We start from the raw sequence: 25,826 nt of genomic DNA, 5'->3' as shown, positions 1-25,826 counted from the left end.
ATGTCTGTGCTTGCTGGGCCTGGGAGGCTGGACAACTGGGGCTCAGGCTGGGAGTGGGATGCGTGTCCCCCAGGAGCAGAACATCCTGTGGCCGCTGTCCAGCACGGACGCATCACGATTGCCCGCCCGTGGACTCTTAAGTGTCTGTTGCTACTCTTGGTTTGATGAATCGCCCCCTGCAGTCCTGGCTGGCTGATGTCTGGGTGCCCGAGAAGACCGGCTCCCAGAGGGCTGCAGGGGCAGTGGGCACAGTCTGTCTACACCCTTGGGGAGGGGCTTTTCAGTGGTCCCCAGGGCTGGCTGACTGTTTCCCGGGGAACACAGCAGACCTCAGAGAGCGGGCACAGGAAGCTGTGCGGGTCGGCGGGGCTGCCCCGGCCTTGAGTCTGTCTCCAGGTCACCTAGAACCCGCAGTGAGGTCTCCAAACACAAATGAGAGCAGCCACTCGCCTGCTCTCACCCGCCTGGGCAACCTGGCCAGGTGCTCGCTCCCGGAGCAATGGAAACGGAGCCCAAAGGCTCCGAGAGACGAGCTGCTTCCTAGTTATTCAGCTTTTCCAGCTGACAGATCTTTTCAGGTGGGGGAGCTTTGGTGTCCCCCGAGGGGCCCCTGTGCCAGCCCCGAGGACAGCCTTTCACAGTCCTCTTGGCGCCCGGAGTCACTGTCCTCGCGCTCCCAGATCTGCCATTCTTCTAACCTTCAGCTGCACAGAGATGGGAGAAGGTGGAAAAAGGGCCTTTTATAACCAAATTATCTCTGTGCATTCATCTGCCATTATGTTAATGTATCCCGAAGCCCGACAGATGGTACAAAGTCAATTATGCTGGTGTTAAAAAGGGAGAAATTGACCTTTTCAGGACTCACTTGGATTCAGAGCAGAGTTTGCAAACTCGGGTTTCAGGCCTGGTACATGGGTGAAGGCGCAGGGCGCTTGGCAGGGGGAGGGGCTGGGTCAGGGTGGTCAGCCCGGGACGCCTCTGTACCTGCACATTCTCTCAAAGAGCCCAGCGTAGCCGTCACAGTTGGTCTTCTGGGTCTGCAGGATGGTGGTGGGTTTGAAGGCCTGGCGGTCCTTCTCCTGGGCGGCCTCGATGTCATACTCTGGAGGGCAGAGGAGGAGGCCGTGAGGAACCAGGTCCCTGGAGACGACCCGGCTGGTGCAGAGGAGAGAGGGGTCCACCATCTGTGGCACCGCCCCTGCCCTCCACTGGACTTCCAGCATCACTTGGGCTGGCCTCCCTCAGGCCGGGGAGAAACCGCTGTGGACTGAAGGGAACAGGGCCCCAGTCCAGGTGCTATCTGGCAAATGTCCCCTCTGTGTGTGGGTGAGGGCAGGAAGAGCAAGGCACTGGCTGAGGGGCCACCTGGCTCCTTAGGCCTCTGAGGAGGGGCTGGGAGGGGAGGGACCAAGACAGCACTGGGCTGGGGTTTGCCCGCGTGTCCCCACCACAACGCAGCTCTGCAGGCAGGGCCAGTGAGGCTGCTCACCCATCCCTGCGGCAGCCCCCAAGGCCAAGGCCTCACACTGACCTGCAGGGGGCGAACTGAGCTGCTATTAAAACGTGTCCCAAATAGAGAAGACAGTCACTTCAGTAACAGTAGAGCTTAAGGCATGGGGGAGGCCCTGAGGCGGAATCCCTGTGGCCTTTGAGGGCACAAAGGAGGTGTGTGTGTGGGGGTGGGGTGTGTGTGTGTGTGTGTGCGTGTGTGGGGTGGGTGGGGTGTGTGTGTGTGTGTGTACGTGTGTGTGTGGTGTGTGTATGTGTGTATGTGTGTGTGGGGGGTGGTGTGGTGTGTGTGTGTGCGTGTGTGGGGTGTGTGTGCGTGCATGTGTGGAGTGTGTGTGTGCGTGTGTGCGGGGGGTGGGGTGTGTGTGTGTGTGTGTGTGGGTGGATGTGCGTGTTTTTGGTGTGTGTGTGTGTTTGTGCACGTGCGTGTGTGGGGTGGTGTGGGCTGTGTGTGGGTGTGTGTGGGTGTGTGTGCGGGGTGTGTGTGTGGGTGTGTGCATGTGCGGTGTGTGTGGGGATGTATGTGTGTGTGTGTGTGTGTGCATGTGTGCGTGTGGGGTGGGGTGGTTTGTGTGTGTGGGGGTGTGTGTGTGTGTGGGGTGTGTGTGTATGTCGGGTGTGTGTGTGCGGTGTGTGTTTGTGTGTGTGTGTGTGTGGTGTGTGGGGTGTGTGTGTGTATGTCGGGTGTGTGTGTGTGTGTGTGTGTGTGCATGTGTGGTGTGTGTGGGGATGTATGTGTGTGTGTGTGTGTGCATGTGTGCGTGTGGGGTGGGGTGGTTTGTGTGTGTGTGGGGTGTGTGTGTGTGTGTGTGTGTGGTGTGTGTGTGTGTTTGTGTGTGTGGAGGGGGTGGGGTGGGGGGGGCAGCAAACAAAGTCCTGACGGATGTTCTGTTTCCCATCCTGTCCCCTTAAAGCCCAGGCTGCGTGCCAGGGTTGGAGTTGGAGGAGGTGGCTCCTCAGGTCCTATGGCAGATGCCCTACCTGTGTCAGGCGAGTTCATCCTCTAAGCTGCATCCCTAACTGCTGCTCTGGGAGGACAAAGAGAAAGCCCAGTGGCAGCAGGCCAGGGAAGCACTGCTGGTCTCTATGTCTCAGGGAAGTCACTAGAAGTCCATCCCACCAGCCAGCTCCTCCATAGACTGCGGGGTGCGGCATCCAGCTTCCCCTTAGCAGCTGCCTGTGGGCTTGGCTTGAGCTGGTCAGACTCTCAAGGCTGTCCCAGGCAGAGCTGTGGGCAGCTGCACAGGCCCAGGTCCCCTGGGGTGGCTCTGAGAACCTGGAGACTGGGCTGAGAGCAGCGGCCGAGGCCCCCACTGTGGGAGCAGGGAGCCGGGAGAGGGTTGCCCAGCCTTCCTGGCGCGGGTGTTTTGAGAAACCTCTGGTGTTGCAGTAACTTTTCAAACAGCTATGGCTCATCCCCAGCCTCCTCCTTCTTGGAGACGACCTTCTGCCCTGGGTTCTCATCTCTGCGGAGCAGGTCGCCCAGGAAGGCAGGACTGAGGGAAGGCTGCTGCTGGGTGAGGGGCCTCAGCTCTGGCTGTGGGCAGTGGGCCACGTGGGATCCCCGCCCATGCGCCCTTCATGGAGACTGCTAGCACACAGTGAGTTAACCTTGGTTATTGAACCCAGCCATCTGAGAGTCCCTCTCCTCCACCTTCCCTCTTCCTCCACACACATGGGTGATGGAGTCAAGCCCAGAGACGTTCCTCTGGGAACAGGGTCCCAGAGCCAGTGGCCCCACAGGCAGGCCTACCTATGTGGTGGCAGATCCAGATCCAGATGGCGCGGACCCTCTCCAGGTCACTGTGGGCCTCCTGGAGCAGGTCGCTCACCAGCGCGTCCAGGCCGCTCTTGACTGTCACCTGGGAAGTGGGAGGGGTGTGCCACGTCAGGGCCCAGACAAGGGCTGTGGGGAGCCCGGTGTCTTGCCACCTGCAGCCAGCACTGCCCTTCCTCTGGGCAGAGAAGGAGGAGAGGCCCAGAGGCTCAAAGGCTGGGCTTAGGGCAACCTTGATGCAGGGCTGGACGCGGCGGGCAGTGCTGACCAGCTGAACCACTGGCCCTAGAGCCATCATGTCTTCTCTCTGCAGCTCCTGGGCCAGCCAAGTGGCCATCTGGGTGCTGTAGCAGCGCCTAGTCATGGTCAACACTACCCGAAGCAATCGACAGATTTAGCACTATCCCTATAAAAGTCCAACAGCCGTTTTTTGCAAAAATGGAAAAACCAGTCCTCAAATTCATATGGAATTCTAAGGGGCCTGGAATAGCCAAAACGATTTTGAAAAAAGATGAACAAAGTTGGAGGACACAGATTTCTGGATTTCAAACTTACTTAAAGTTACAGTAATCACAACAGTGTGATATCGACATAAGGGTTATATAGACTAATGAAACAGAATGGAGTCTAGAAATAAACTCATACGTCTATGGCTAATTGACTTTTGACCAGGGTGTCAGGTCCATTCAATGGGGACAGAATAGTCTCTTTAATAGATGGTACCTGGCAACTGGATATCCATATGCAAAAGAAGGAAGTTGGACCCCTACATCATACCATATATAAAAATTAACTCAAAAATAATCAATGACCTAAATATAAGAACTTAAACCATAAAACTCTTAGAAGAAAACACAGGGGTAAATCACTGTGACCTTGGATTTGGCAATGGATTCTTAGTTATAATACCAAAAGCACAGGATATAAAAGAAAAAATAGATTAATCTGGCTTCATAACAATAAAAATCTTCTGTGCATCAAAGGACAATATTAAGAAAGTGAGAAGATAACTTATAGAATGGAAGAAAATATTTGCAAATCATATACCTGATAAGGGTTTAATATCCAGAATATATAAAGAACCGTTATAATTCAACAACAAAAAGACAACCCAATTTTAAAATGGGCCAAGGACTTGAATATACATTTCTCCAAAAATGTATAAATGGCCAATAGACACATGAAAAGATGTTCAACGTCATTAGTCACTAGGGAAATGGAAATCAAAACCACAGTGAGATACTATTTCATAACCACTAGGATAGCTATAGTAAAAAAAAAAAAAAAAAAAAAAAGGCAATCATAAAAAAATTGGCAAAATTTGAAGAAATTAGAACCCTTGTACATTGCTGGTGGGAATGTAAAACAGTGCAGCTGCTGTGGGAAACAATTTGGCAGTTCCTCAAAAATTTCAACATGGAATTACCATATGACCCAGCAATTCTACTCCTAAGTATATACCCAGAAGAACTGCAGACAGATACTCAGATACCTGTTCACCAATGTTCATGGGGCAACATTCACAATAGCCAAAAGGTAGAAACAATGCAAGTGCCCATCACAGATGAATGGATAAACAAAATGTGGTATATCCATGCAATGAAATATTACTCATCCATTAAAAGGAATGAAGTTCTCAGACATGTTACAACATGGATGAACCTTGAAAACACAATGCTAAGTGAAACAAGCCAGACACAAAAAGACACAGTGTATGATTCTTACTTATATGAAATATCTAGACTAGACAAATTCATAGAGACAGTAAATAAATTAGAGGTTACCAGGGGCTGGGAGGAGGGAGAATGGGGAGTTATTGCTTAACAGGTACAAAGTTTCTGCTTGGGGTGATTTTGGAAGTAGACAGTGGTGATGGTTGTACAACATTGGGAATGTAATTGATGTCACTGAATTGTACACTTAAAAACGATTCAAATGGCAAATTATATGGCATATATTTTACCATAATATATAAAAAAAGAGCAAGTTAGGTTTTCTGCAGGGATCCTCAGGAGGAAACAGGGCTGGGGTTGCTGGAAAGGCAGCCCTGGCCATGCTCACTCTTTCTAGAGAAGCAGGGGCACCTGTGCTCTTACCTCTGCAATGGTTGCCCATGCCTCGGTCAGCTCCCACCCTAGGTCCTCCTGACCTGTTCTCCCCTGGGACGGTTCCGCCGCTCACCCGGGAGCTCCAGCACCCACCCTCTGAGCACAGGGAGACCGCCAGGCCCCTCCGCGTCCCCCCTCGCCCAGCTGCTCCAACACCACAGTCCTGTCTTTGTCTCTCTCCCAGGGCCTAGAAGCACACATTGCAGGCCCACATTACAGCCTGGCTGACTCCTGACTTAATCCCCAGCTTCGGTTCTATGGCTTCTGGTCCTTTGGTCCCCGCTCACTGCTCTCTGAGCCTGTCCAGCAGCCTGTCCATCCCTTCTGGCAGCCATGACAACATATCCCACCCTGCACAGACTCTGGACGCCCCCCCTTCCCTCCCCTCACTCTCGCAGATGACCTGGCCTCGGACTCAACAAGGCCCAGGCAAGACTTCCTTACCAACGAGCCCTCCTCCTGCTCAGCTGGGCTCTCTGCCGGCCTCGGAGCCCGGCCGCCTGCCTTGGCAAAGCCTGTGCTTCCTTCCTCAGGCACTGTCCTCGCTCGGCCGTGTCCTCACCTCCTCCTCCCTGTCCTGGCGGCCCCAGCCTCTCCTGTCTGCCGTGTCTCTTCAAAACGCCCCCCAGTCTCTCTCTCAGGACTGCCCACATCTAGTCTCCCTTCCTTGCCAGGCTCCTGTGGGGTCTTCCCTCCACTCCCTCCCCCTTCAACCCCCATTTGCCCTTCAGCCTGCCGGAGCCTGGCCGAGGCCTTCAACCTCCTCTGAGCTGCCCCCCTGGAAGTACGAAGGGCCTCAGTGCTGAGCAGTGGAAGGGAGCCTGTCTAGCCTCGCCTGGCCAGAGTGAACCAAGCCTGCACCTTCTAGAACACTGACCCTTCCTGGTCTTGCCCGGCCTCAGGTGGCTCCTGGCGCTGCCTTCCCCAAGATGGCACCCTCCCTATGGCTTCGGCTCTTAGCTGAATCTGACGGCTCCCAAAGCAGGGTTTCCGGCCCAGACCTCTCCAGGCTAGATACAGCTCCAGGCTCGGCTATCCAGCTGCCCAGGGGTCATCTCCACAGGCACTAGAGCCCACTGCCTCCCACATGAACCGTCACCCCCCGACACATGCTCCTGCCCCCTCGCTCCACGTGCCGAGGAGCTACCCTGCCTGCCCTCCACCACTCAGCGCAGTGACTGGGCAAGCCCTGCCCCGCCTTTGCCTCTCTGCACACACACTGGGGAGGGGTCCTTCCCCTCTGCTTCCAGCTCCTCTCCATTCTCAGTGTCCCCGCTTCATCCAGGGATGCCTCCTCCTGCCGGGACAGCTGGACACCTCCTACTGGTGTCCCTGCCTTGAATCAGACTCTCTGATCCGAGCTCCTATCATCACTCATCAGTTCAGCAAACAAGGTTCCTGAGTGTCCACTATGTGCCAACCCCAGGGTGGTTTTTCTAGGACTGTAGACGATCTCCCGGCTTATCGGCCTAGGATTGCTCACTCTGACCTTAGCAACGGGTCCAGCTCCTTAGCTGCTCCAATCAGACTCTCTGTGGTATGGCTCCTGCCCGGCTCCCAGGACCCCAGTGTGTCCCTAGGGCATCAGCTCTTGTAGCTGCCCCTCCCCACACCCGCCCCAGATGTGCCCAGGCCCAGAGGTGTGGGAGCTCAGCCGCCCACGTGTTCAGGGGTGAGAACTGCTGTGGTCATGTGGGTGCTGGCCATCTGCATCTGTGGTCCTTCCCCCATCCTCACGTCCCTTCCTTCATGGGCCGGGGCTGGCCGGGCTCAGCAGCAACAGTGCCCCAATGGGCAGGGGAGGATGGGACAGGGCTGGCCGGAGGCGCCTGCCAACGGGGTGGCGCGGGGTGTGTAGCCTGGGGCGAAAGCATCAGGACCATGGGTGGGTTGGGAGGGCGAAATGGCCTCTGTCCGGGGGCCTTCTGTCCCCCTCCCACACGCTGTGGAAAGGCGCTCCGTACTGTCCATCCAAGGGACTCAGGATACACTCAGGAGGGGTCTGGGGAGAGCCTTTGCCCCTCTGGCTTGTGAAACTCCAAGCTGCCTTGTGGGGGTGGCCATCGCCGGCAGAGGGCCCGGCTCTCCTACCTGTGAGGCATAGGTGTCCAGTTTCTCAAACTGCCGCAGGTCCAGGGGCATGGATTTCAGGCTGGAGCGATCCCAGGGGTAGGCTGGAAACACAAGGAGGTTGGTCAGGGGCTGAGACTGGCCAACAGGCCTGCCTGGCCCAGGGCTCCCTGTCTTTTTGAGGAGCTGTGACTGCCTGACCTTCAACATGATTCCCAGACTGCAACTCTCAATAGTTTAGAAGAGTTCCTCGGTCCAGCTGGTTTGGGAACCGTGGTAACTCCTCTGGTCCTCTGGGAGACTCACAGGGACAGTAAGCAGACCCCAGAGGTCAGCAGTAAAGAGAGTGATGGATTGCACCTCAACGAATTCAGCAGCCCCAGACGGACTGATGACAGAATCCCTTCTCCCCACCCCCCAGTTTCCTGCAGATTCCCTGCTAGCTCTTTCAGGAATGAATGCTCTGTGGGAAGCTTCCAGGCAGTGCCGCTCGCCACTGATGTCCTGGCCACGGTGCCCAGGGGAGTCTGAAGGGCACCCGGCTGTGGGAGAGGGCATGATGGTCCTGGGCCACCTGGGCCTCCGTAGGGTGAAGTGCGTTTGGCACCCAGACAGGCTTCTTCCCTTGCCCATGGTTAGCTGGAGACTGACCACTTGCACCCCAAGAAAGTTAAGAGTTCTGGCAACAGGTGCCCAAAGTACAGTGGGGGGCCCCTGAGGGAAGCTGGGCCTCAGAGTCACTCTTCCACACACAGCCTTTCTCAGAGGAGGCCAGGACACAGGACAGCCCCAGGCAGCTGCTGCAGGGCTGACTGACCAGTGGTCAGACCAACCCATGGATGGACGGGCAGCAAACCCCTGTCCCAGCCCGGAGAAGAGCCTGGGCTCTGGCTGGGTCTTTCTTATTTAAGGCCCTCTGAGCCAGGCTGACCAAAATCAGGCAAGCTGGATAGGAGGACAGGGCGGGGGTGAGAGGCGGATGCGGCCAAAGGGGCACTGATCCGCTGACTCCAGTGGATCAGCTCTCAGCCTGCCATGTCAGGAACCTCCGGGTGAGTAAGGGGTGCTGGTGGGACCCCCGGACATGACAGCAAGCCTGGGAAGAGCAGAGTAACATGGGAAAGTGCCTGGTGGGGCTGCACAAGGCCTGGGGTCTAGTCCGGTGACCTCCCCCTCCGGTGACTGGGCAGTAGTGCTAAAGCCAGCAGCCCAGCCTCCGGCGCAATCTACGGGGCACCTGGGGGAGTGAAAGAGACCGTGGATCACGTGGTAAGGTCAGCACTCTTCTCCCTGGGAGGGTGCAGGGTGAGGGTCCTTTGCAGGCAAGCGCAGAGCGGGGGTGCGAAGCCTCTGTGCCCGGTGCGGGGCTGCGCCTGCGTGTACCCACACAACCCCCGTGGACTGTGAGAGTCCTTTTTTTTTTTTCAGTTTAAGCAGAAAAATAATTTATTAAATGTCTTTAAGTAACTGCGTGAGCTGCAGGGAGACCAGAACAGCACGTGTAGAGGCTGCACAGCCAGAACCAGGGCTGTAAGTCAGACTGTAGAACAGCGGGGGACAGCATTTTGGAGAGTGTCGCCATTCCCACCGAGATGGATACAGTCGTTTCCTTGGTGCTATAGACCTGAGAGGTGTGCTGAGAGGGTGGGGACGCCACCAGCGCTGGCTGGAGCTGCTCCACGACCCTCTCCGGGCCAGCACTGGAGGTCAGGCAGTGCCAGCTGGTCAGGGAGCTGGTCAACGTCTGGTCACAGAGGAGCTCCCAGCCTCCAGCCAAGTTCAGCTGTCAGGAGCAGGCCACACGGGTCCTTCTGCACTTCCCCACTGCTGTGGGTCCCTTCCTGTTAGGACCCAGGCCCTTCTCCCTTCTCAGCCTCAGACTGGATTTGGCCCCCTCTCTCTGCTCCCTCGGTCCCTGCTGATGCCCTGCAGGAGTCCTCGTGGAGGGGGGGCAGGGGGGAGGAGGGTGCGGGGCAAGGAGTGGTGCTGGTCCCTGTGACCTCTGACACATCCAGAATCCGAGGCTGTTCCTCTCCTAAGAGGGGACAGGGTGCGTGGTGGGCAGGCAGGCTGTGCAAACTCTACAGTGAGGCTGTGGCCTCGCCCGGCAACCTAGCATTTTCTTTCTTCATTTTCTGCTCCTCTAATAAGCACCAAGATTCCCTGGACGCCCCCTGCCCCCAGCCTTCTGTCCTGTACAGTCTTACCCTGGCGCTCCCTAGAAGCCCAGCGCCATCGCGGCTCAGTGACTGTCGGTGCCAGAGCTGGGATTTCTCGCCTCCATCACTCAGATCACCTCAGGGCCTATCCTGGGTGGTCTACCATGCGGCCCTTGTCCAGCCAGACCCTCAGAAGGGAGGGGAAACATGGCAACAGGCCCTGCCAAGCTTCCCCGCTTCTTGGTGCCCTCTTCCCCCCACGGACGCTGGCTCCTGCCATCCTCTGACAAGGGCCGTCACGGTGACCTAAGTGGATATGAAGTGGACTTACACATTTAACAAGCGTCAGCTCTGCAAATGAGGTCTCCCCGCCCCCATTTCAAAGAAGGATGGTGTTTCTAAAATGGGACTGAAAAACCCTATTATTAGTTTTACCCTTTCTTGGTTCCATTCTACAATATCTGAACATTAAGAATATCCATAATGATTTATGCCTCATTAAATTTACTTTCTGAGCAGATTATATAATATTTGAATATGATTTTGCATAAATACATTTAAAATACCAGTGGCATTAACTAAGTTATTCTAATTTTAAAGCAAAACAATGGGAAGAAGTACCAAACTGTACTAAACCTTAGATGCCATCTGGTCTACTGAGGGGGAAACTGAGGCCCAGGGAAGGTGAGTGACGACCAAAAGCCGGATTCGAACCCAGGCCGTCTATTACCCATTCGGGATTTCTTCCTCTGCCCCACTCTGCTCATTCACATGCCTCCCTCCGTACAGATGCTTGGCATTCCATTTAAAGTTAATACAATTCTGAATTCTGTTTTTAATGTTTCCCATAATGGGCTGCCTTGTTATTGGTGGGGTTTATGCTTTAGCTTTGGGATCGCATCTGGCGTGTGAGCTTTTTACCTCTCTACCTGTGTCCGTGGCAGACGTTGCCAATCGATCATGATACTCCTGTCCCCTGAGCCCAGAGGTGGCTGGTGGGGTTTATGCTTTAGCTTTGGGATCGCATCTGGCGTGTGAGCTTTTTACCTCTCTACCTGTGTCCATGGCAGACGTTGCCAATCGATCATGATACTCCTGTCCCCTGAGCCCAGAGGTGGCTGGTGGGGTTTATGCTTTAGCTTTGGGATCGCATCTGGCGTGTGAGCTTTTTACCTCTCTACCTGTGTCCGTGGCAGACGTTGCCAATCGATCATGATACTCCTGTCCCCTGAGCCCAGAGGTGGCCCCAGACTCCAGGCACAGTGCTCCAGGGAGCCATTTCCAAGTGACCGCAGATTGGCTCGTGAGGCTAAACCAGCTTACCGTCTCAGAGAACGGCTCCAAAGAAGGCCCCGCAACTTACCATGGGCGTCTTTCCCTCCAGGCTGCCGGGGTCTTGTGTTTCCATTCTTATCGCCTTGGAAACCTGCAATATCCCCAAGGTCAGAAGTAGAGACACTTCAGAAGAAATAGAAATGCAAGCACAGATGATTCTCCGTGTGGGTGTCCTTGTTTCTGACCTCTCCTCTTCACTCTCCCTCTCACAGCCTTCTTGCTCCCATCCCCACCCACCACGGAATTGCTGCTGGGATTGCCCCGGGCTTCCTGCTGAGGAATAGGGAGGACTGGGAGCCAGTGAGGGGAAGACAAGAAAGAGAAGTGCAGTCTGTGAGCAGAGGGAGAATTTGCTTGGGCATCAAGCCTTGCGATTATTCAGTGGGCCTGCCTGGAGCTCCGCGTTCCTCCCTCCTCTGGACGCTCCTGCCGTCTTGGACCACAGCTGGGGATCCTGAGAGCACCATTGAATTCACTACCAGATGACCCCAGGACAAGAACTGACCATGAGCAGTTCATGAAAGGGGGGAGAGGGGAATTATTCCTCGGGAAGGTTCAAGGACAACCAAATCCTATAAATCCAGGACTGCTAAGGCAGAATGGTCAGCCATTGTTATTAGACTCCACAGGCAACAGGAGAGAATTTCCTGCTGGTCTGAAGCCAGGTCAGGAAGATGTGGGTCCCTGATGGAACCAGGAGGAGCCAGAGGTGGGGATGCCAAGGCAAGTTTTTCTCTGCCCTTGAAGGCCACTGTAGGCCTTCAAATGTACAGAAGTTTGCAAATGTACATAGGCCACTCTGAGAAACAGTGGGCCTTGTCTTTCTTACACCCACATTTTGTTTCCACCTACATTCTTTGATAGAGTGATGGGGGTTCAAAATAGTAGCCAGATTTTTTGTGTACTTACTATACCTGGCTTGTGCATTATTGACTATCTCATTTAACCTCATGAAAATCCTATGAGGGATGTTGAATTATTTTCCTCCTTTTATACATGAGGAAATTGAGTCCAAAATAGAGGTTAAGCCACTTGCCTGAGGTCACACAGCTGGGATCTGAACCCAGCCAGTCAGCTCCCAGGGCCTGACCTCTCTACACCTGCCTGCCCTTCCGAGGGCCTGGCTGCTGAGGGCTGCAGGACCAGGCAGCCTTGGAGGAGCTGCCTCGGCCCCGCTTATGAGCAGACATGAAGGTTCACTTCATGAACCTCAGCCTTGGCTGTTCTGCAGCCTCCGTTCCTTGGCCAGCATTTCCCCAGGTCCCTGTTTACCCACAGGATGGACAGATGCAGGGAGAGGACAAAGAAGGGAGCAGAGGAGACATCGTGGGCCTGGGTTGGGCCTGTGCGCACAGCATAGAAGGCAGCCAGGTACGGTGGTTAAGGGTACAGACTTCATTAGGACCTGGGTTCTGATCCGCTTCCTAACTGGGTGACTGGCAGTTATTTCACCTCTCTGAGCCTCTGCTGGTCTGAAAGGTGGGGATAATACTGGTGCATATCAAAGAGTTAAAAGCTTATTGAGTGTACAGTGCTTAGCACCGTGCGTGCCACTTTTCAGGCAGTCAATAAATGGTGTCTAAAAACAACAGCACTCTTGTGATGAAATTCATCTTTAGCTAAATGCCTTGTGTTACCCACACCTAATGGCAGAGACTTAAGAACAGGGGTTGTTGAGTGTGGAGAAGAGTGCCCTAGGATGAAGCTGTCCTGTCTCTGCCTCTTCCCAGCGTGTAGGCCCAGGTCACTCCTCTCCTTCCCCAAGAAGGTGTCCAGGCTGAGCTCTGGCCCTTCCAGCTACCCTCAATCCTCCCTGCCAGCCCTCCACACATGAGTAGCCCTGTACGTACGTACGTTTAGCCAAGGAGAACTTCTTGAGCAGTTGGGGCATGGCATCCTGAGGGTGGACCTCCACAGTCAGCTGTGTCCCTGCAAAGGAATAGGAGGTGATATTCTCAGCCAGACGCTGCCAGGAAAGGGTGCAATGTCTCATGACAGATGTTTGATCAATAAAACACAATTGGTTTTAGAGCTTTCTTTTGAATATGCAAATAATTTTTGTTTACAAAACCAAAAACCAAGAAATAAGCAGACAGTTTCCAGATATGGGCGAGATGGAGTAAACAAATTCTACCCTGTCTCTCCCACTGAGTGCAACTGTAGGCATTGGAAAGAATGCATGGGCTAACTATTTGAGGACTCCGCAAAGTAAATGATAGGCAAATTGGGAAAGAAGATTAGAATTTAAAGCATCATCAAATTGGCAGAGTTGACCATTCCCCACCCCCAATGGTATTACCTAGACTGGACTCAAAGGCAGCCCCAAATCCAGCAGTGCACAACGGATGCAGAGAAAAAGTGCTCTAAGAGAAGCCCTTTCTTTTGGTCTGTGGAGTGAGAAAGGGAAACTCTAAGAGTCAGAGTGGGGGAAATCCCCTGTTGTTTTTTACCCCTTTTTTCCATTATCTCCTGACTCAGCCCCCAGAGAAATTCTGCTGGTATCAGTGCAGCAGTGAGTTTGGTGGCCCGGCAGGCACCTAAGTCTTTGAGGGGAGGTACCAGTGAAGCTATGATTCCCAAGAGTGTGGGGGAAAATACTCATTGATTTTTTTTCTCTCTTTGTTCTCTGCTGATTGGTTCCAGATGCAGGCAGAATTGTGAGAACTACCCAGAAGAGTGGGGAAACTAAAACCCCAGTTTTTGGGCCAGAGGACTGGGAAGTGGGTCATAAAGAGGAGGGAGCTCAAGAAAGCAATTCCATAAAGCTATGGATGAGCTCCTGTGGTCACTTCTGCATGGACGGACCTCATTCATGTTGTGCATGCTTTGCTCTCATCCTAAGCATCATATCACAGTCTTTGAGAACTAAACTAGGGGGTAGACCAATGCCCAGACTGGCCGCTGGGTGGTGCATGTGCGGGGCAGATCTGCATAGCATTGCAAAGGCTACAATCCCAAATTACTCAGTATAGAGAAACCCTAGAAAATATCAACTTAAAAAGGAAAAGAAAATCAACAGATGCTAACCCCATGATGACACAGATTTTGGAATTATCAGACAAAGACTTTGAAAGAGCCATGATAACCATGCTCTAAAAAGTGAGGGCAAATAGTTTAAAATAAATGGAAAGATACAAAGTATCAGCAAAATGTAGAAGACATAAAGAAGAAAGAAATAAAAATTTTAGAACTGAAAAATATAGTCGTTTAAAAAATTATCTGGATATGCTCAATAGCAAAATAGAGATGACAAAGCAAAGAGTCAGTGAACTTGAACATAGATCAATAGGAATTATTGAAGAAAAACAGAGAGAAACAGTGAACAGAGCCTCAGGAACTTGTGTGACAATGCCTGAAGATCTAACATTCATGTCACCGAGATCCCACAAAGAGAGGAGAAATAGTGTGGTGCAGAAAAAAATATTTGAAGAAATAATGATAGAATAATCCACAAAACCAAGAGCTGGTTCTTTGAAAAGATCAGTAAAGTAGATAAAACTCTAACCAGAGTGACCAAATAGAAAAGAGGTAAGACACAAATCAGGAATCAAGACACCAATATCAGGAATGAAATGAGTGATATCACTACAGACCCCATATATATTAAAATAATAATAAGGGAATAGTACAAATAAGTCTATGAAGAGAAATTCTGCAACTAAAATGAAGTGAACCAATTCCTTGAAAGTTACAAACTACCAAAACTCACCCAATGAGTAGATAACCTGAATTTTCCTATATGTATTTTTAAAACTAAACTTGTAGTTCAAAATTTTCCAAAAACAAACAAGCAAACAAAAACCAGGCCCAGATGGTTTCACTGGCAAGTTCTAACAAAATTTAAAAAAAAATAACGCCAATGACAATTTTTCACAAGATCCTTCAGAAAACAGAAGAGTATCGAATAATTTATATCCATTTTATGATACCAAAACCAGACAAAGACAGTATAAGAAAAGAATATTACAGACCAATATCCCTTATGGACATAAACATAAAAATCCTCAACAAAATATTAGAAAAATAAAATCCAGCAATATAGTAAAAGAATAACATACCACAACCAACTGTGGTTTACTTTGGGAATGCAAGGCTAATTCAATATTTGAAAATCAATGAATGTAATTCACCATATTAGCAGGCTAAAGAAGAAAACCCACATGATCATATCAACTGATGCAGAAAAATCATTTGACAAAATTTAGCATCCATTCAACAGAACCTCCCAAGAAGCTAGGAATAGAAGGGAACTTCTTAATCTGAAAAAGGGCATCTACCAAAAACTCAGAGCTAAGAGCGTATTTAATAGTGAAAACTGGAATGCTCTCCCCCTAGGATTGGGAATAAGGCAAGGATGGCCACTCTCACTGTTCCTAATAAACATTGTACTGAAAGTCCTACTCAGTGAAATAGGACAAGAGAAAGAAAGAAAAGTCATATAGATCAGAATGGAAGAAATAAAACTCTTCTATTCACAGATGACATGTCTGTCTACAAAGAAAAATCCCAAATAATCTACAAAAGAATTTCCTAGAACTAAAAAGTAAGTTTAGCATGGTCACAGGATACAAGGTCAGCACCCTAAAATCAATTATATTTGTATTGGAAATAAATTATTAGAAATTGAATTTAAAATTACTATTTCTCATATCTCTGAAAATGAAATACTTAAGTATAAATCTAAAAAAAAGTGCAGGAACTCTAGGCTGAAAACTAAAGAATATGATCACACGAATTAAAGAGGACTAAAATAAGTGGGGAAGCATATCATGTTCTGAACTGGAAGTCTCGATATTGTCAAGTTGGCAATTCTCCCTAAATTCATCTATAGATTTAATGCAATTTCAATCAAACTCCTTGGAGGAATTTTATAGATGGTAGATATAGGCAAGATGATTCTAAAATTTTGATAGAAAGGTACAGCAACTAGAATAACCAAACTAATTTTGAAAAAAAATTAAGAGGACTCCAACTGATTTTAAGATGTACTATAGGACTTCCCTGGTGGCACAGTGGATGAGAATCCGCCTGCCGATGCAGGGGACACGGGTTCGATCCCTGGTCCGGGAAGATCCCACATGCCACAGAGAAACTAAGCCCGTGCGCCACAACAGCTGAGCCTGTGCTCTGGAGCCCGCGAGTCACAACTACTGAGCCCACGTGCCACAGCTACTGAAGCCCGCATGCCTACAGCCCGTGCTCTGCAACAAGAGAAGCCAATGCAATGAGAAACCTGCACGCCGCAACGAAGAGTAGCCCCCACTCGCCGCAACTAGCGAAAGCCGGTGCGCAGCAATGAAGATCCAATGCAGCCAAAAATAAATAAATTAATTAAAATCACTTAAAAGGAAAAAAAGATGTACTATAAAGCTAGAGTAATCACAACAGTGTGATATTGGCAAAGGGATAGAAATATAGCTCAATGGAACATAACAGCGTTAAGAAATAGACCCACGCAAATATGGCAACTTGATTTTTTACAAAAGTGCAAGGACAATCCGATTAGAAAATGGGTAAAAGAATAGATATATCACCAAATAAGATGTTCAACGTCTTGCTGTTGTTCAACATGATTAGCCATTAGGAAAATTCAGATTGAAAGCAGAATGAGATATCACACCTATTAGAAGACCAATAATAAAAAAAATAGTGGCAATACTATATGCTGACAAGGTCATATATGCAGGTGGGATTGTAAAATGATACCGCAGTTTGGCAGTTTCTTATAAAACAAAACATGTACTTAACATATGACTCAACAATTACACTTTTGGGCTTTTATCCCAGAGAAATGAAAACTCATGTTCACACAAAGACTTATACACAAATGTTTATAGAAGTTCTATTCATAATCACCCCAAACTGGAAACAACCTAAATGTCCTTTGATGGGTGAATGGATAAACACCTTGTGGTACATCCGTATCAAGCTGTACTTCTCAACAATTCTCTTAGGAATGATGGGAGGATGTGACTACAAAGAGTCTGCACAAGAGACTTTTTGGGGTGACAGAACTTCCCTGTATTCTGATTGTGGTGTTGGTGACGTGAATCTGTGCATGTGTTAAAACTCATAGAACTCCACACCAGAAAATCCAATTTTACTGTATGTTAATTTGAATTAAAATAAAAATTTTAAAATACCAACCAAACACCAAAGTCAAAGCAGAATTAAAACAAAACAAAAACTTGTATGATACAGAAAGATGTAAAATAGAAGGTGACACTGAAAAGCAGGATTATAATAAACATGCTTTTTGTATCCTGCTTTCTTCACTTAAGTCTTTACATGTCTGTGAATATAAAGTCATCTTCACAAGTCATCATTTTAAATGGCTGCATAATACTCTATTCTATAAATGGTTTATAATCATTATAAGCAATCCCTTTTTGTTGGATAGTTAACATTTCCCGAATGTTTTGCTATTTAAACAATGATGTGATGAACATTCTGATACAAACTGCTTTGCACACTCTTCAAATCAATTCCTTCAAATACATTCTTAAACATGGAACAAAAGGTATGGAGATTTTTAAGGCTTTTGTTAGATATTGGCAAACTTTTCTCATGAATGATTTTAAGTTTATGATCCTCTCAACAGTGCAAGGGAATGCCTATTTTGCTCATCCTTGCTGTGTTTGATGGCAAGATTGGCCACAATACTTTGTACTTCTTCCTAAGAAGAGGTCTTTCATTCCTTCCCTCACATTTGGCCCAGCCTGATGATGTGATCTGGCCAGTTAGCATGTGGTAGAAGTGATTCTGTGCATGCTCGGAGCCTAGGCCTAGAGACTTTGCAGCTGCCACTTCCATTCTTGGGATTCCAGCCACAACTGCCGTGTGACTGCACCCAGGCTAGCCTCCTGGAGGATGACAGACCACATGGAGCAGAGCAGAGCCATCTCAGGTGAGGCCACCCTAGACCAGCTGCTCTCCTGCCAACCCTCCCACTGACCACACACATGAACGAGCCCAGCCAAGACCTGCGATCAGCCAGGTGTGGCTCAGACGAGAATATCCAGCCAACCTGTAGACTTGTAAGCTGGTAATTGTTTTAAGCCACTGAGCTTTGGGGTGGTTTGTAATGTAAAACTAGATTACCAATACACTCACTGACATTTGATTGTTATTAATCCTTTACATTTGTTTCAATGAACAATGACATCTCATTGTTTTTGTGTATTTCTTTAATTTTCAGTGTAGTATTTTTCATATACTTATTTGCCATTTTAAATCTTATTTAGTGAATCACCTATTTTCCTACTGATGCATTATTTTTTCCCCGTTGATTTTGTAAGAGCTCTTTTAACCCTTTGCCTGTTAAATGTATTTGGAATACATTTGGCCAATGTATAACATACATTGGCCAAATGTATTCCAAATACATTTGGAATAACAATACTGACTTTCTTGTGTAGCTCATGAACTTGTTCTGCATGCCAAAGAGGGTAATTCTCAAACAATTTTAAAAGATACAATGTGGCCTCCCGAGGGATTACTTCAAAGGGGTTAATATTCATTTTGAGTTTCTAGTTTCTAGCACATTCACTGTCAAAGAAAATCAGCCTGCGACTTGATAAGACATTAAGCATTTCAGAGTTCAAAGCATCATTCAGCTCTGGTCCCAGGATCGGGTACCATCGCCATGGGCAGCAAACTCTGCCTGTGTGTCTTCCCACGACGCATAAGGCACAGCCGGCTCACCTCTGCCTTTGTGCTTTCTCCCCCAGAGACACTCGGAGTCAGTTTTCAAAGTGGATGCCAAGCTGTACTTGGCTGCCAGATTCCTTGTGAGAAAAATGCCCACTTTCTCCCCTTTTGTAGTTCGCAACACACAATGCTCTGAGAAGTCCTGCAGAAGTCTACTTGACCCAGTACTATTTTATCAAACAAAATCTGGAAAATGCTGAGCTGCAACAATCTCCAGAAGTGCAGGGAAGCTGCAAAACTGACCCACCTGTTGGTTTAGGGCTCAACAACAAACCTCTTCCCCGAACTTCTCCTAACGTCCGGGTACTTCCAACCACTCCAATCCAGCCACGTCGCTCTGTCAGAGAATGAGCAAGCCGAAAAATAAAATACTCTTTAAGCCCTTCCGAGGTGGGTGCTGAGGTGGTCTCCCACTGGGAACTCGCCCTGGCCGGAAGCTCCACCCATCACCGTTTCTCATCCCCTCCTCCTCCCTGCACTGCCTCTTCTCTCTCCCCTCTTGAACAGGGGCTGACGTCCAGCATCCTCCGGAGGCCCACTCCTGGCTCTGCCCTAAAGTGGTGCTGGTGATCATCACTCCCCTCCCCGCCTCCCTGATGGGTGTGGGAGTGTGATTCCCGCTCCCATTCACAGGTGTGTGAGAGCACTTCCGGGAGGCTTCTCTGCTCCACACGGGCCTGGGTCTGGGCATGCTGTCCCCAGGTGAGCAGGGTCACAATACCCATGCTTCCTAAAGGTGTGAAGTGCTAAGAGTTTGCTGACTACAACATTCCTGTATCAAATAAAACTCTTAATTTATGGAAAAAATTAATTTGGCCAATCTCCAATGATAAAGAGTGGAGCATTACTTGGAGCACAATTTAAAGTGAGATCTAAACCCTAAGTACAGTCAGATACCATGGTATTAATCTTAGTCACATCTAAACCCAAAGTAGCCCCTTCCTGGGATTTCGGGTCACCTGGCTGGCTCTCTCATGGCACCCCTCCCCATTTCTACCAGTTGTCACCCAGACAGCATTTTCTGAAGCTGAAACTCTGGCTGTCTTAGTAAAAGTGTATTAGCGATTATTTTCTGCTGCATCTGAGAAGTGGTTCCCAGGCCCTTTTCCCAGATGCTACGGGCTCTGCTTCCGTCTCCCCACCCTCGCAGATGTGGAGATGCAGCAGGCAAGCCCAAGCCCCTCCCCTGGCCTGCTGCCCTGGGCCTGCCTTCTACCCCGTCAGGAGAGTCCTCCCACTCGAGAGCTTATCTCCAGGTCTCTGCGGGTTTGAATCAGGCTTTGTCTAAAGGCCTAATTTGCTCAGAATTCCTAATGCAGAGATGGCAAACAGATTTCGTGTTGTTCATTAGCTCTGACTGATTGGAAGTGGCTGCCTGGAGCGCTTATCAATTAGCAAAGATTGTCAGGTGTGTGCGTGTGTACGTGAATGTGTGTGTGTGAGTGTGCACACACACACGTGGGTGTATATCAGTGTGTGGCGGCTGCAGGATTCACGTCAGATGTCTGCCGTCATTGACTTAAGGCGGTCCTTAATGCTCTCTGTAACTGGCTGCTGCCTTTACAGCCTGGATCCTCTGCCTTGGAATTTTTTCCTGCCAAGAAAACCTCAGCTAAATCATTTGTAATTATTAAAAAAACGACCCTTAAACAGCCCCTGGCTGGGTGTTCAACAGAGGTGTCTACCCAGAGTATGGCAGTCAGCTTTAGTGCAGGAAGCGTAAGCCCTGACATCCCAGGAACAGCGAGCTGAATGATGACCCGGGACAGTCCAGCTCTGTAGATCCCGCACCGGGTACTGCAGTGGCTCTAGTCGTGGGATGACAGAGAGTGTGCAGAGCTCAGGGCCAAGACCTCAGGGGCACCCGTCAGGGGGTGATGAAGGGCATCTCCTGCAGCCCTGACTGACCCTGGCTTCCACTGGGCTCTTGAAAACCCAGGGCCATTCATGATTCTTTCTGCAGAATGGAGCTCGACAGGGATGTCACAAGTCTGGAAACACAGCAGTTGGAGCCTAGTGCATGCATGATCCAAGAAGGCACTGAGGGTCTGCGTGGGGAGGAGGGTGGGTGACCTGGAAGGATGAGACCTCAACCCAAATCTGATTCGTCACAAATAACTTTCGGGGCCTGAGGTCACTGGGGCTCCTGTGATCGTTCCCCTCTCATTCAACGCACACACCCATTGCAGATGAATCCTCCGAAGCCCTTTTCTGCATGAAGATCCAAGATTCCAGTGATCTTTCCGTCACCTGTCGCATGAAGTTACCACACCCGGTGTCCCTCTGCGGGGAGCTCTTCCCCGGAGGCCGCATGACCCGCTGCTCTACCGCCTCCCTTACTCAGATGTCACCTTCCCAGGGAGGCCTTTCTCAATCACTCTATTTTAAATCATTCCCTGTGGTAGCTGCATGATGGCCCTTAAAGCTATCCATGTCCTAATTCTGGGAACCTGTGAAAGTTACCTTATATGGCAAAGGGGACTCTGCAGATGTGATTTGCTTAAGGATCTCGTGATAGGAAGGCAATCCTGGATTATCCGGGTGGGCCCGATGTCATCACCAGGATTCTTATAAAATAGAGGGGAATGTATCTACTTTACGGAGAGAAGGCAATGTCATATTGGAAGTGGAGATTGGAGTGACGCAGCTACAAGTTGGCAAGTGCCAGCAGCCTCTAGAAGCTGGCAGAGTCAAGGAAAAGGTTCTTACCCAGAGCCTCCAAAAGGAACCTGCCTGCCAACCGAGAGACTGATTAGCCCAGCGAGGCTGGCTTGGGACTTGTAGTCTCAGAACAGTTAAAGAGAATACATTTGTGTCAAGTTACCAAGTTTGTGATAATGTGTTACAGCAGCCATAGGAAACTAATACACACCCATGTGCACCACCACCCCATCCCCCTTCCTGCTTTATTTTCTCCCCTAGCCTTATCTGACACCTTGCATTTTTCTTGTTAGGGTCATCTGTCTCCCTCGCTAGGTGTCAGCTCCACGGGGACAGGAGCCTTTGTCTGTTCTCTGATGGATCCCCAGTGGCAGCATCCAGAGCTGCTTTTTGTGGAATGGACGGGTCTCCGTCAGTGTAGACTCTGGCTCAGCCCCAGAGCAGGGCAGCCTCTCCCTCGCTGTGGTCCAGGCTCCCTTAAGACCCGGGGGTCCCATCCTATCCCAACCTACAGTGGACCCTGTCCTGTTTGTCGGATGCCAAGGCCACCCTCCTTCCTGCCCTCTGGAAGCCTCAGATGCTGGGAGGTGGCATGTGAGTGGCCCATGAGAGCCGGGGTATGGTGTGCCAGGTGAGGCTCTGGAGAGCGGCAGGCCCCATCCCCCTGGTCCCGCCGCACAGGTCTGACAGGAGCACCCCACTCGGGGACTGCAGCAACCCCGGTCCCAGACTCCTCCTCTGTAAGCAGGGATAACACCATGACCCCACCGGGGATGTGGCCAGAGCCAAGCGAGAGAAGTGGCTGCTAATCCACTCTCACTTTAGTGAGGTGTCACTTACTCTTGTTTGGGGTGAGCTGCGCTGCTAGTCATTCCAGAGAAGCAGGGGGCCTGGGTTTGTCCTCGCGGTGCTCAGGGGGGTAGCAGGTCGTCGTGGGCCCACGGAGTGCCCTGGGGTTTGTCCTGGAGCCATAGTCCCAGGAATTCTGCCCTAAATGGATACTGACCTAGATTGCAAGGACAGCTGGCCACCTCCTGCTGGGAACTTGAGCTGACAGGCCCTTCCTCACTACCTGCCAGTGCCTTTCCCTGGGGATGGTGGGTTAGCCGGTGTCTCAGAGAGCAATTCCCCGAGGACCTCCGAATCCTGCAGGGCCTCCTCCTTCCGCACCGCACCCTGGACGTAACCCTTATAGATTAGGACATCAGTGCTGAGAGCACCAGTGGTGACATCTTAGGGCTGAGTCTATGAGAGCTCTCAGGCACCAGGCCCTGAGCAGAAAAACCGAGCTGGCAGGAGGGGAGGTTAGTGAGGGGGGGGCAGTGGAGGTCTGTAACCTGGCCTCTCCTCCAGCTGTAGCTACGGAGCCAACCCGTCTCTACCCCGTCGTGCTCTCAGATCCAGTCAACTGCAGAGTCCGCACGGGGGTGCCCTTGCCTGCCCTCCCTGACCCCCCAGGACCCGTCCTGGCAAAGTGAGGATTCTTGAGGAAGGGCCCTCTCACTCCCCATTGCTGAGTTAAACTTGTCCCTGGGTGGAAGGCCCTGGAAGGCTCAGCCTCAGGAGGAGAGGCCAGGGAACCGCTGTGACTCAGTGGGAGGGAAGGCTTGCACGCGGCGAGCCAGTAGGGGGGAGGCTGGTTTCTAGGGTGGCTGCGAGAAGCAGAGCTGTGAGAAGTGTAACGGCTGAGGCCCTGGTGGTGGTTGGGGGGGCGCAGGGGGTGGGCAGGGAGGGGGTCGGGCCGCTTCTGCTCTGACTCTTGCTGGCCATGTGATCTTGGACGAAAGAAAACCTTTCTAAGCCTCAGCTCACTCATCTGCGAAATGAAGATAGTAAGAGTACCCATCAAATATGACTGTTGTGAGGCATAATTCACATGAGAATGATCATGTACGTGGTCTGGCAGGGCGGCTGACATGAAGTTAGCACTCAGCAAATGTCAGGTACAGTGATGACAACCAGGGTGACGCTGATGACAGCCGTGGACGCTGGAGCCCGAGGACTTTACTCCCCTGTTCCATGACACATGCAGCCTCTCACTGTTCTCCATGGGATGTGGGAGAGGGGAAGGGTGCTCCAGCATCCCCAGGACAGAGAGGCCCCCGCTCCCCACAGTCTGGGCTCTGCACCTGCTGTCTCTGGCCAGGACAGTGGATCCGGGCACACAGGAGCTGGAGGAGAGGTCACAGGTAGTGGCGGAACCTTACCTTGGTTGTCGTAGGAGGTGATGACCTGGGTCTGCTGGGGGTGCTGCTTCTCCACCAGGTTTCCTATTTGAGGAAGACAGAGGGACCTGCAGTGACCACTGGGCCCACGGTGGGGTGGATTTTTCCCTGGGCGGAGGAGAGAGCTGCCAGGCTCGGCCTAAACACGTGTGAATCGGCAGAGTCGCACACCTGAACGCAGAGGCAAGTGACCGGGAGCCCACGTACGCACAGCCTCACGCTCTCGGCAGGTGCCGGCAGAGGCTGGGTTTTTCTAGAGAAGCTGGGGACACCTCCCATGGGCTAAGTGACCACAGCTCCTGACTTTGCTGCAGCCGGGCCCAGTTCCCAAAGTGCAGAGGGATGCTCCGCTGAGCTCCACACCTTTCTTTGGAACGGCCAGGGAGGCTCCTATCCTGATTACGGGCCTGCAGCTTCGACTGGTTAACTTTGCCAAAGACCCCACAGCCAGGTGAGACCCCGGACTTGAACCCAAGTCTCCAGCCTCCTGCCTCCCTCTGAGAGAAATGGGGGAGTACCCTGCCGCCTACTCTAGCCTAGGAGCTGGGGTGCTTGCAGTTTGGTTCAGTTTCACAGACACTTGCAGGGCACCCGTTCTGCAGGGTGAATGCTCTCCATGTACTGGCGATATTCATGTCCTGGGACACAGAGCTGTCCTCAGAGCCTAGTGGAGCCACGCTGCTGTGGAGAGATGCCCAGCTGCTGCCATAGGCCATGGAGGGGGAACCCACAGGCTTATCTGCCCCTCCTACAGGAAGCACCGCCTTCCCTCCATCTCTCCCTTTACAGCTGCTGTGGTGGCCTGGTCTTGCCCTTGAACCTCTGCTTCAGAGGGGTGGGGGAAGGGCCACTACCACCCTGGACTGCCATATTCTCCCCTGGCCTCCCACTGGGCTGCAGAAAGGCTGTTGGGCCTGTCACTGGAAGTGACCACTGGCACATGTGCCTGGACCTGGTGTAAGCACTCAGGGGCACTGGCCTGACCTGGTTCCATTCATATGACATCCCTTGTGTACCCAACCAGATCTGCCACTCAGCGTTTCCCATGCCTGGGCTCAGGCAGAAGCCAGTCAAGGTGGGTGAGTGGGTGGGTCACTGAGCTGGGCTGGACTTGCGATCCTCCTGGTGGGGTCTTGCCCTGGGAAGCCCATCCTCTCCAGCCTTCTCTATAAGCAGGCCCAGCCAGGACCCTTAGCCCCACCCCGGGCTGAGGTCGGTTGGTTGGCCAAGGGCCAGGACCGCTGTGTGTGCCAACCGAGGGTGATGCAGTATGCTGGGCTGTAGCTCCAGGCCAGACCCAGGCGAGGACAGGGCAGCTGCCTCCTGTGGGCACAGCTGGCCGCATCTCTGCTCGGCTGGCTGATGGAAGAAATAGGATCTGGGAAGGGAATCCTCAAGGAGGATGATTGGCTGGCATAGCTGCAGTGGGCTATTTATAGTCAGGGTTGCACAGTTGGTTTCCCTGTAGCTGTGGGGCATTAGTCCCTGTGCTGCTAGGCAGACTTCGGCCAGGACCAAGGAAAGCAGCCAATCACAGCAGGGGAAGCCCGTTGCCGGGCAAGCTGGTGGCTCAGCCCAAACACCTGCTGCTTGGAAAAGTTTGGAGCACACGGGCTCCCCCCACCCTGTCAACGCCCCAGCCCAAGGAGTGCACAGCGCAGAAAGAGGGGGGACATGTGCCCTTTTGGACCAACCCCACGTTCAGCCCCATTTGTGCACACTCCACCAAGCACAAGCCATCAGCTGCTTCCTTCTCAGATGAAAGCCATCCAGTTTCCAGGGCTGGACAGCCTGCTGGTTACCAGGGCTGGGTGCCTTGGGCACCAGCAAGGCAAGTATGTACCCAGGACCTCACCATCAGAAAACACAGAAAGAAGCTGGAATTTTAACTTCTTCACGGATGCAAGCATGCCACTCGAAAAAATAAATAAAATTTGACTTAAATTTTAAATTGCGTATGTTGGTGGAGTGGAGGAACTTTCCCAGGCTCAAGGCCTTTCCATCCTTCCCAGGCTCAAGGCCTCTGTGCGGCCTCTCTCCAGCCCTGCACTTACCTGAAACTCTCAGTTCTTGGGTGGTTTTGCAAGAACTATAATCATTCTCTTTATCGGCTGGTACATCATACTAAGACCCACTTCATGTCTTAAGGAAGAGTCTTGTAAGAGTTATCGTGTCTCTTTGTGTTTTGTTATATTTTTCCACTAAACTTTCCCCAAACCAGGAACCCCGAAGATGGTAAAAAGAGGATGAATTCAGTATGTTTCAGTCCTCT

At 51.3% G+C, this 25,826-nt stretch overlaps 1 protein-coding gene across 6 annotated transcripts in view; it reads right to left on the bottom strand.

The window, feature by feature from the left end:
- KY (kyphoscoliosis peptidase) overlaps window positions 1–25,826 on the bottom strand; it is a 52,476-nt gene that overhangs the window by 16,475 nt on the left and 10,175 nt on the right. For 4 of the 6 annotated variants that reach the window (XR_014244821.1, XM_082392698.1, XM_082392699.1 and 1 more), the window contains 7 exons: window positions 23,537–23,599; window positions 18,916–19,005; window positions 12,813–12,887; window positions 10,987–11,049; window positions 7,486–7,568; window positions 3,263–3,371; window positions 985–1,102 (listed from right to left, as the gene is read on the bottom strand). Coding sequence is in view for 5 of the 6 variants with exons in the window: in XM_082392698.1 (XP_082248824.1) it covers window positions 985–1,102; window positions 3,263–3,371; window positions 7,486–7,568; window positions 10,987–11,049; window positions 12,813–12,887; window positions 18,916–19,005; window positions 23,537–23,599 (601 nt within the window). In the remaining variant the exon portion in view is untranslated. The remainder of the gene's footprint in view (window positions 1–984; window positions 1,103–3,262; window positions 3,372–7,485; window positions 7,569–10,986; window positions 11,050–12,812; window positions 12,888–18,915; window positions 19,006–23,536; window positions 23,600–25,826) is intronic. The other 2 variants (XM_082392701.1, XM_082392700.1) reach the window with 1 other exon arrangement.

The sequence above is a fragment of the Balaenoptera borealis genome, assembly GCF_965194805.1.
Source record: "Balaenoptera borealis genome assembly, chromosome: 5".
In the NCBI taxonomy this organism is placed as follows: domain Eukaryota; kingdom Metazoa; phylum Chordata; class Mammalia; order Artiodactyla; family Balaenopteridae; genus Balaenoptera; species Balaenoptera borealis.
The sequence above is the reverse complement of the archived record's forward strand: the minus strand, read 5'-3'. Positions and strand labels throughout refer to the sequence as shown.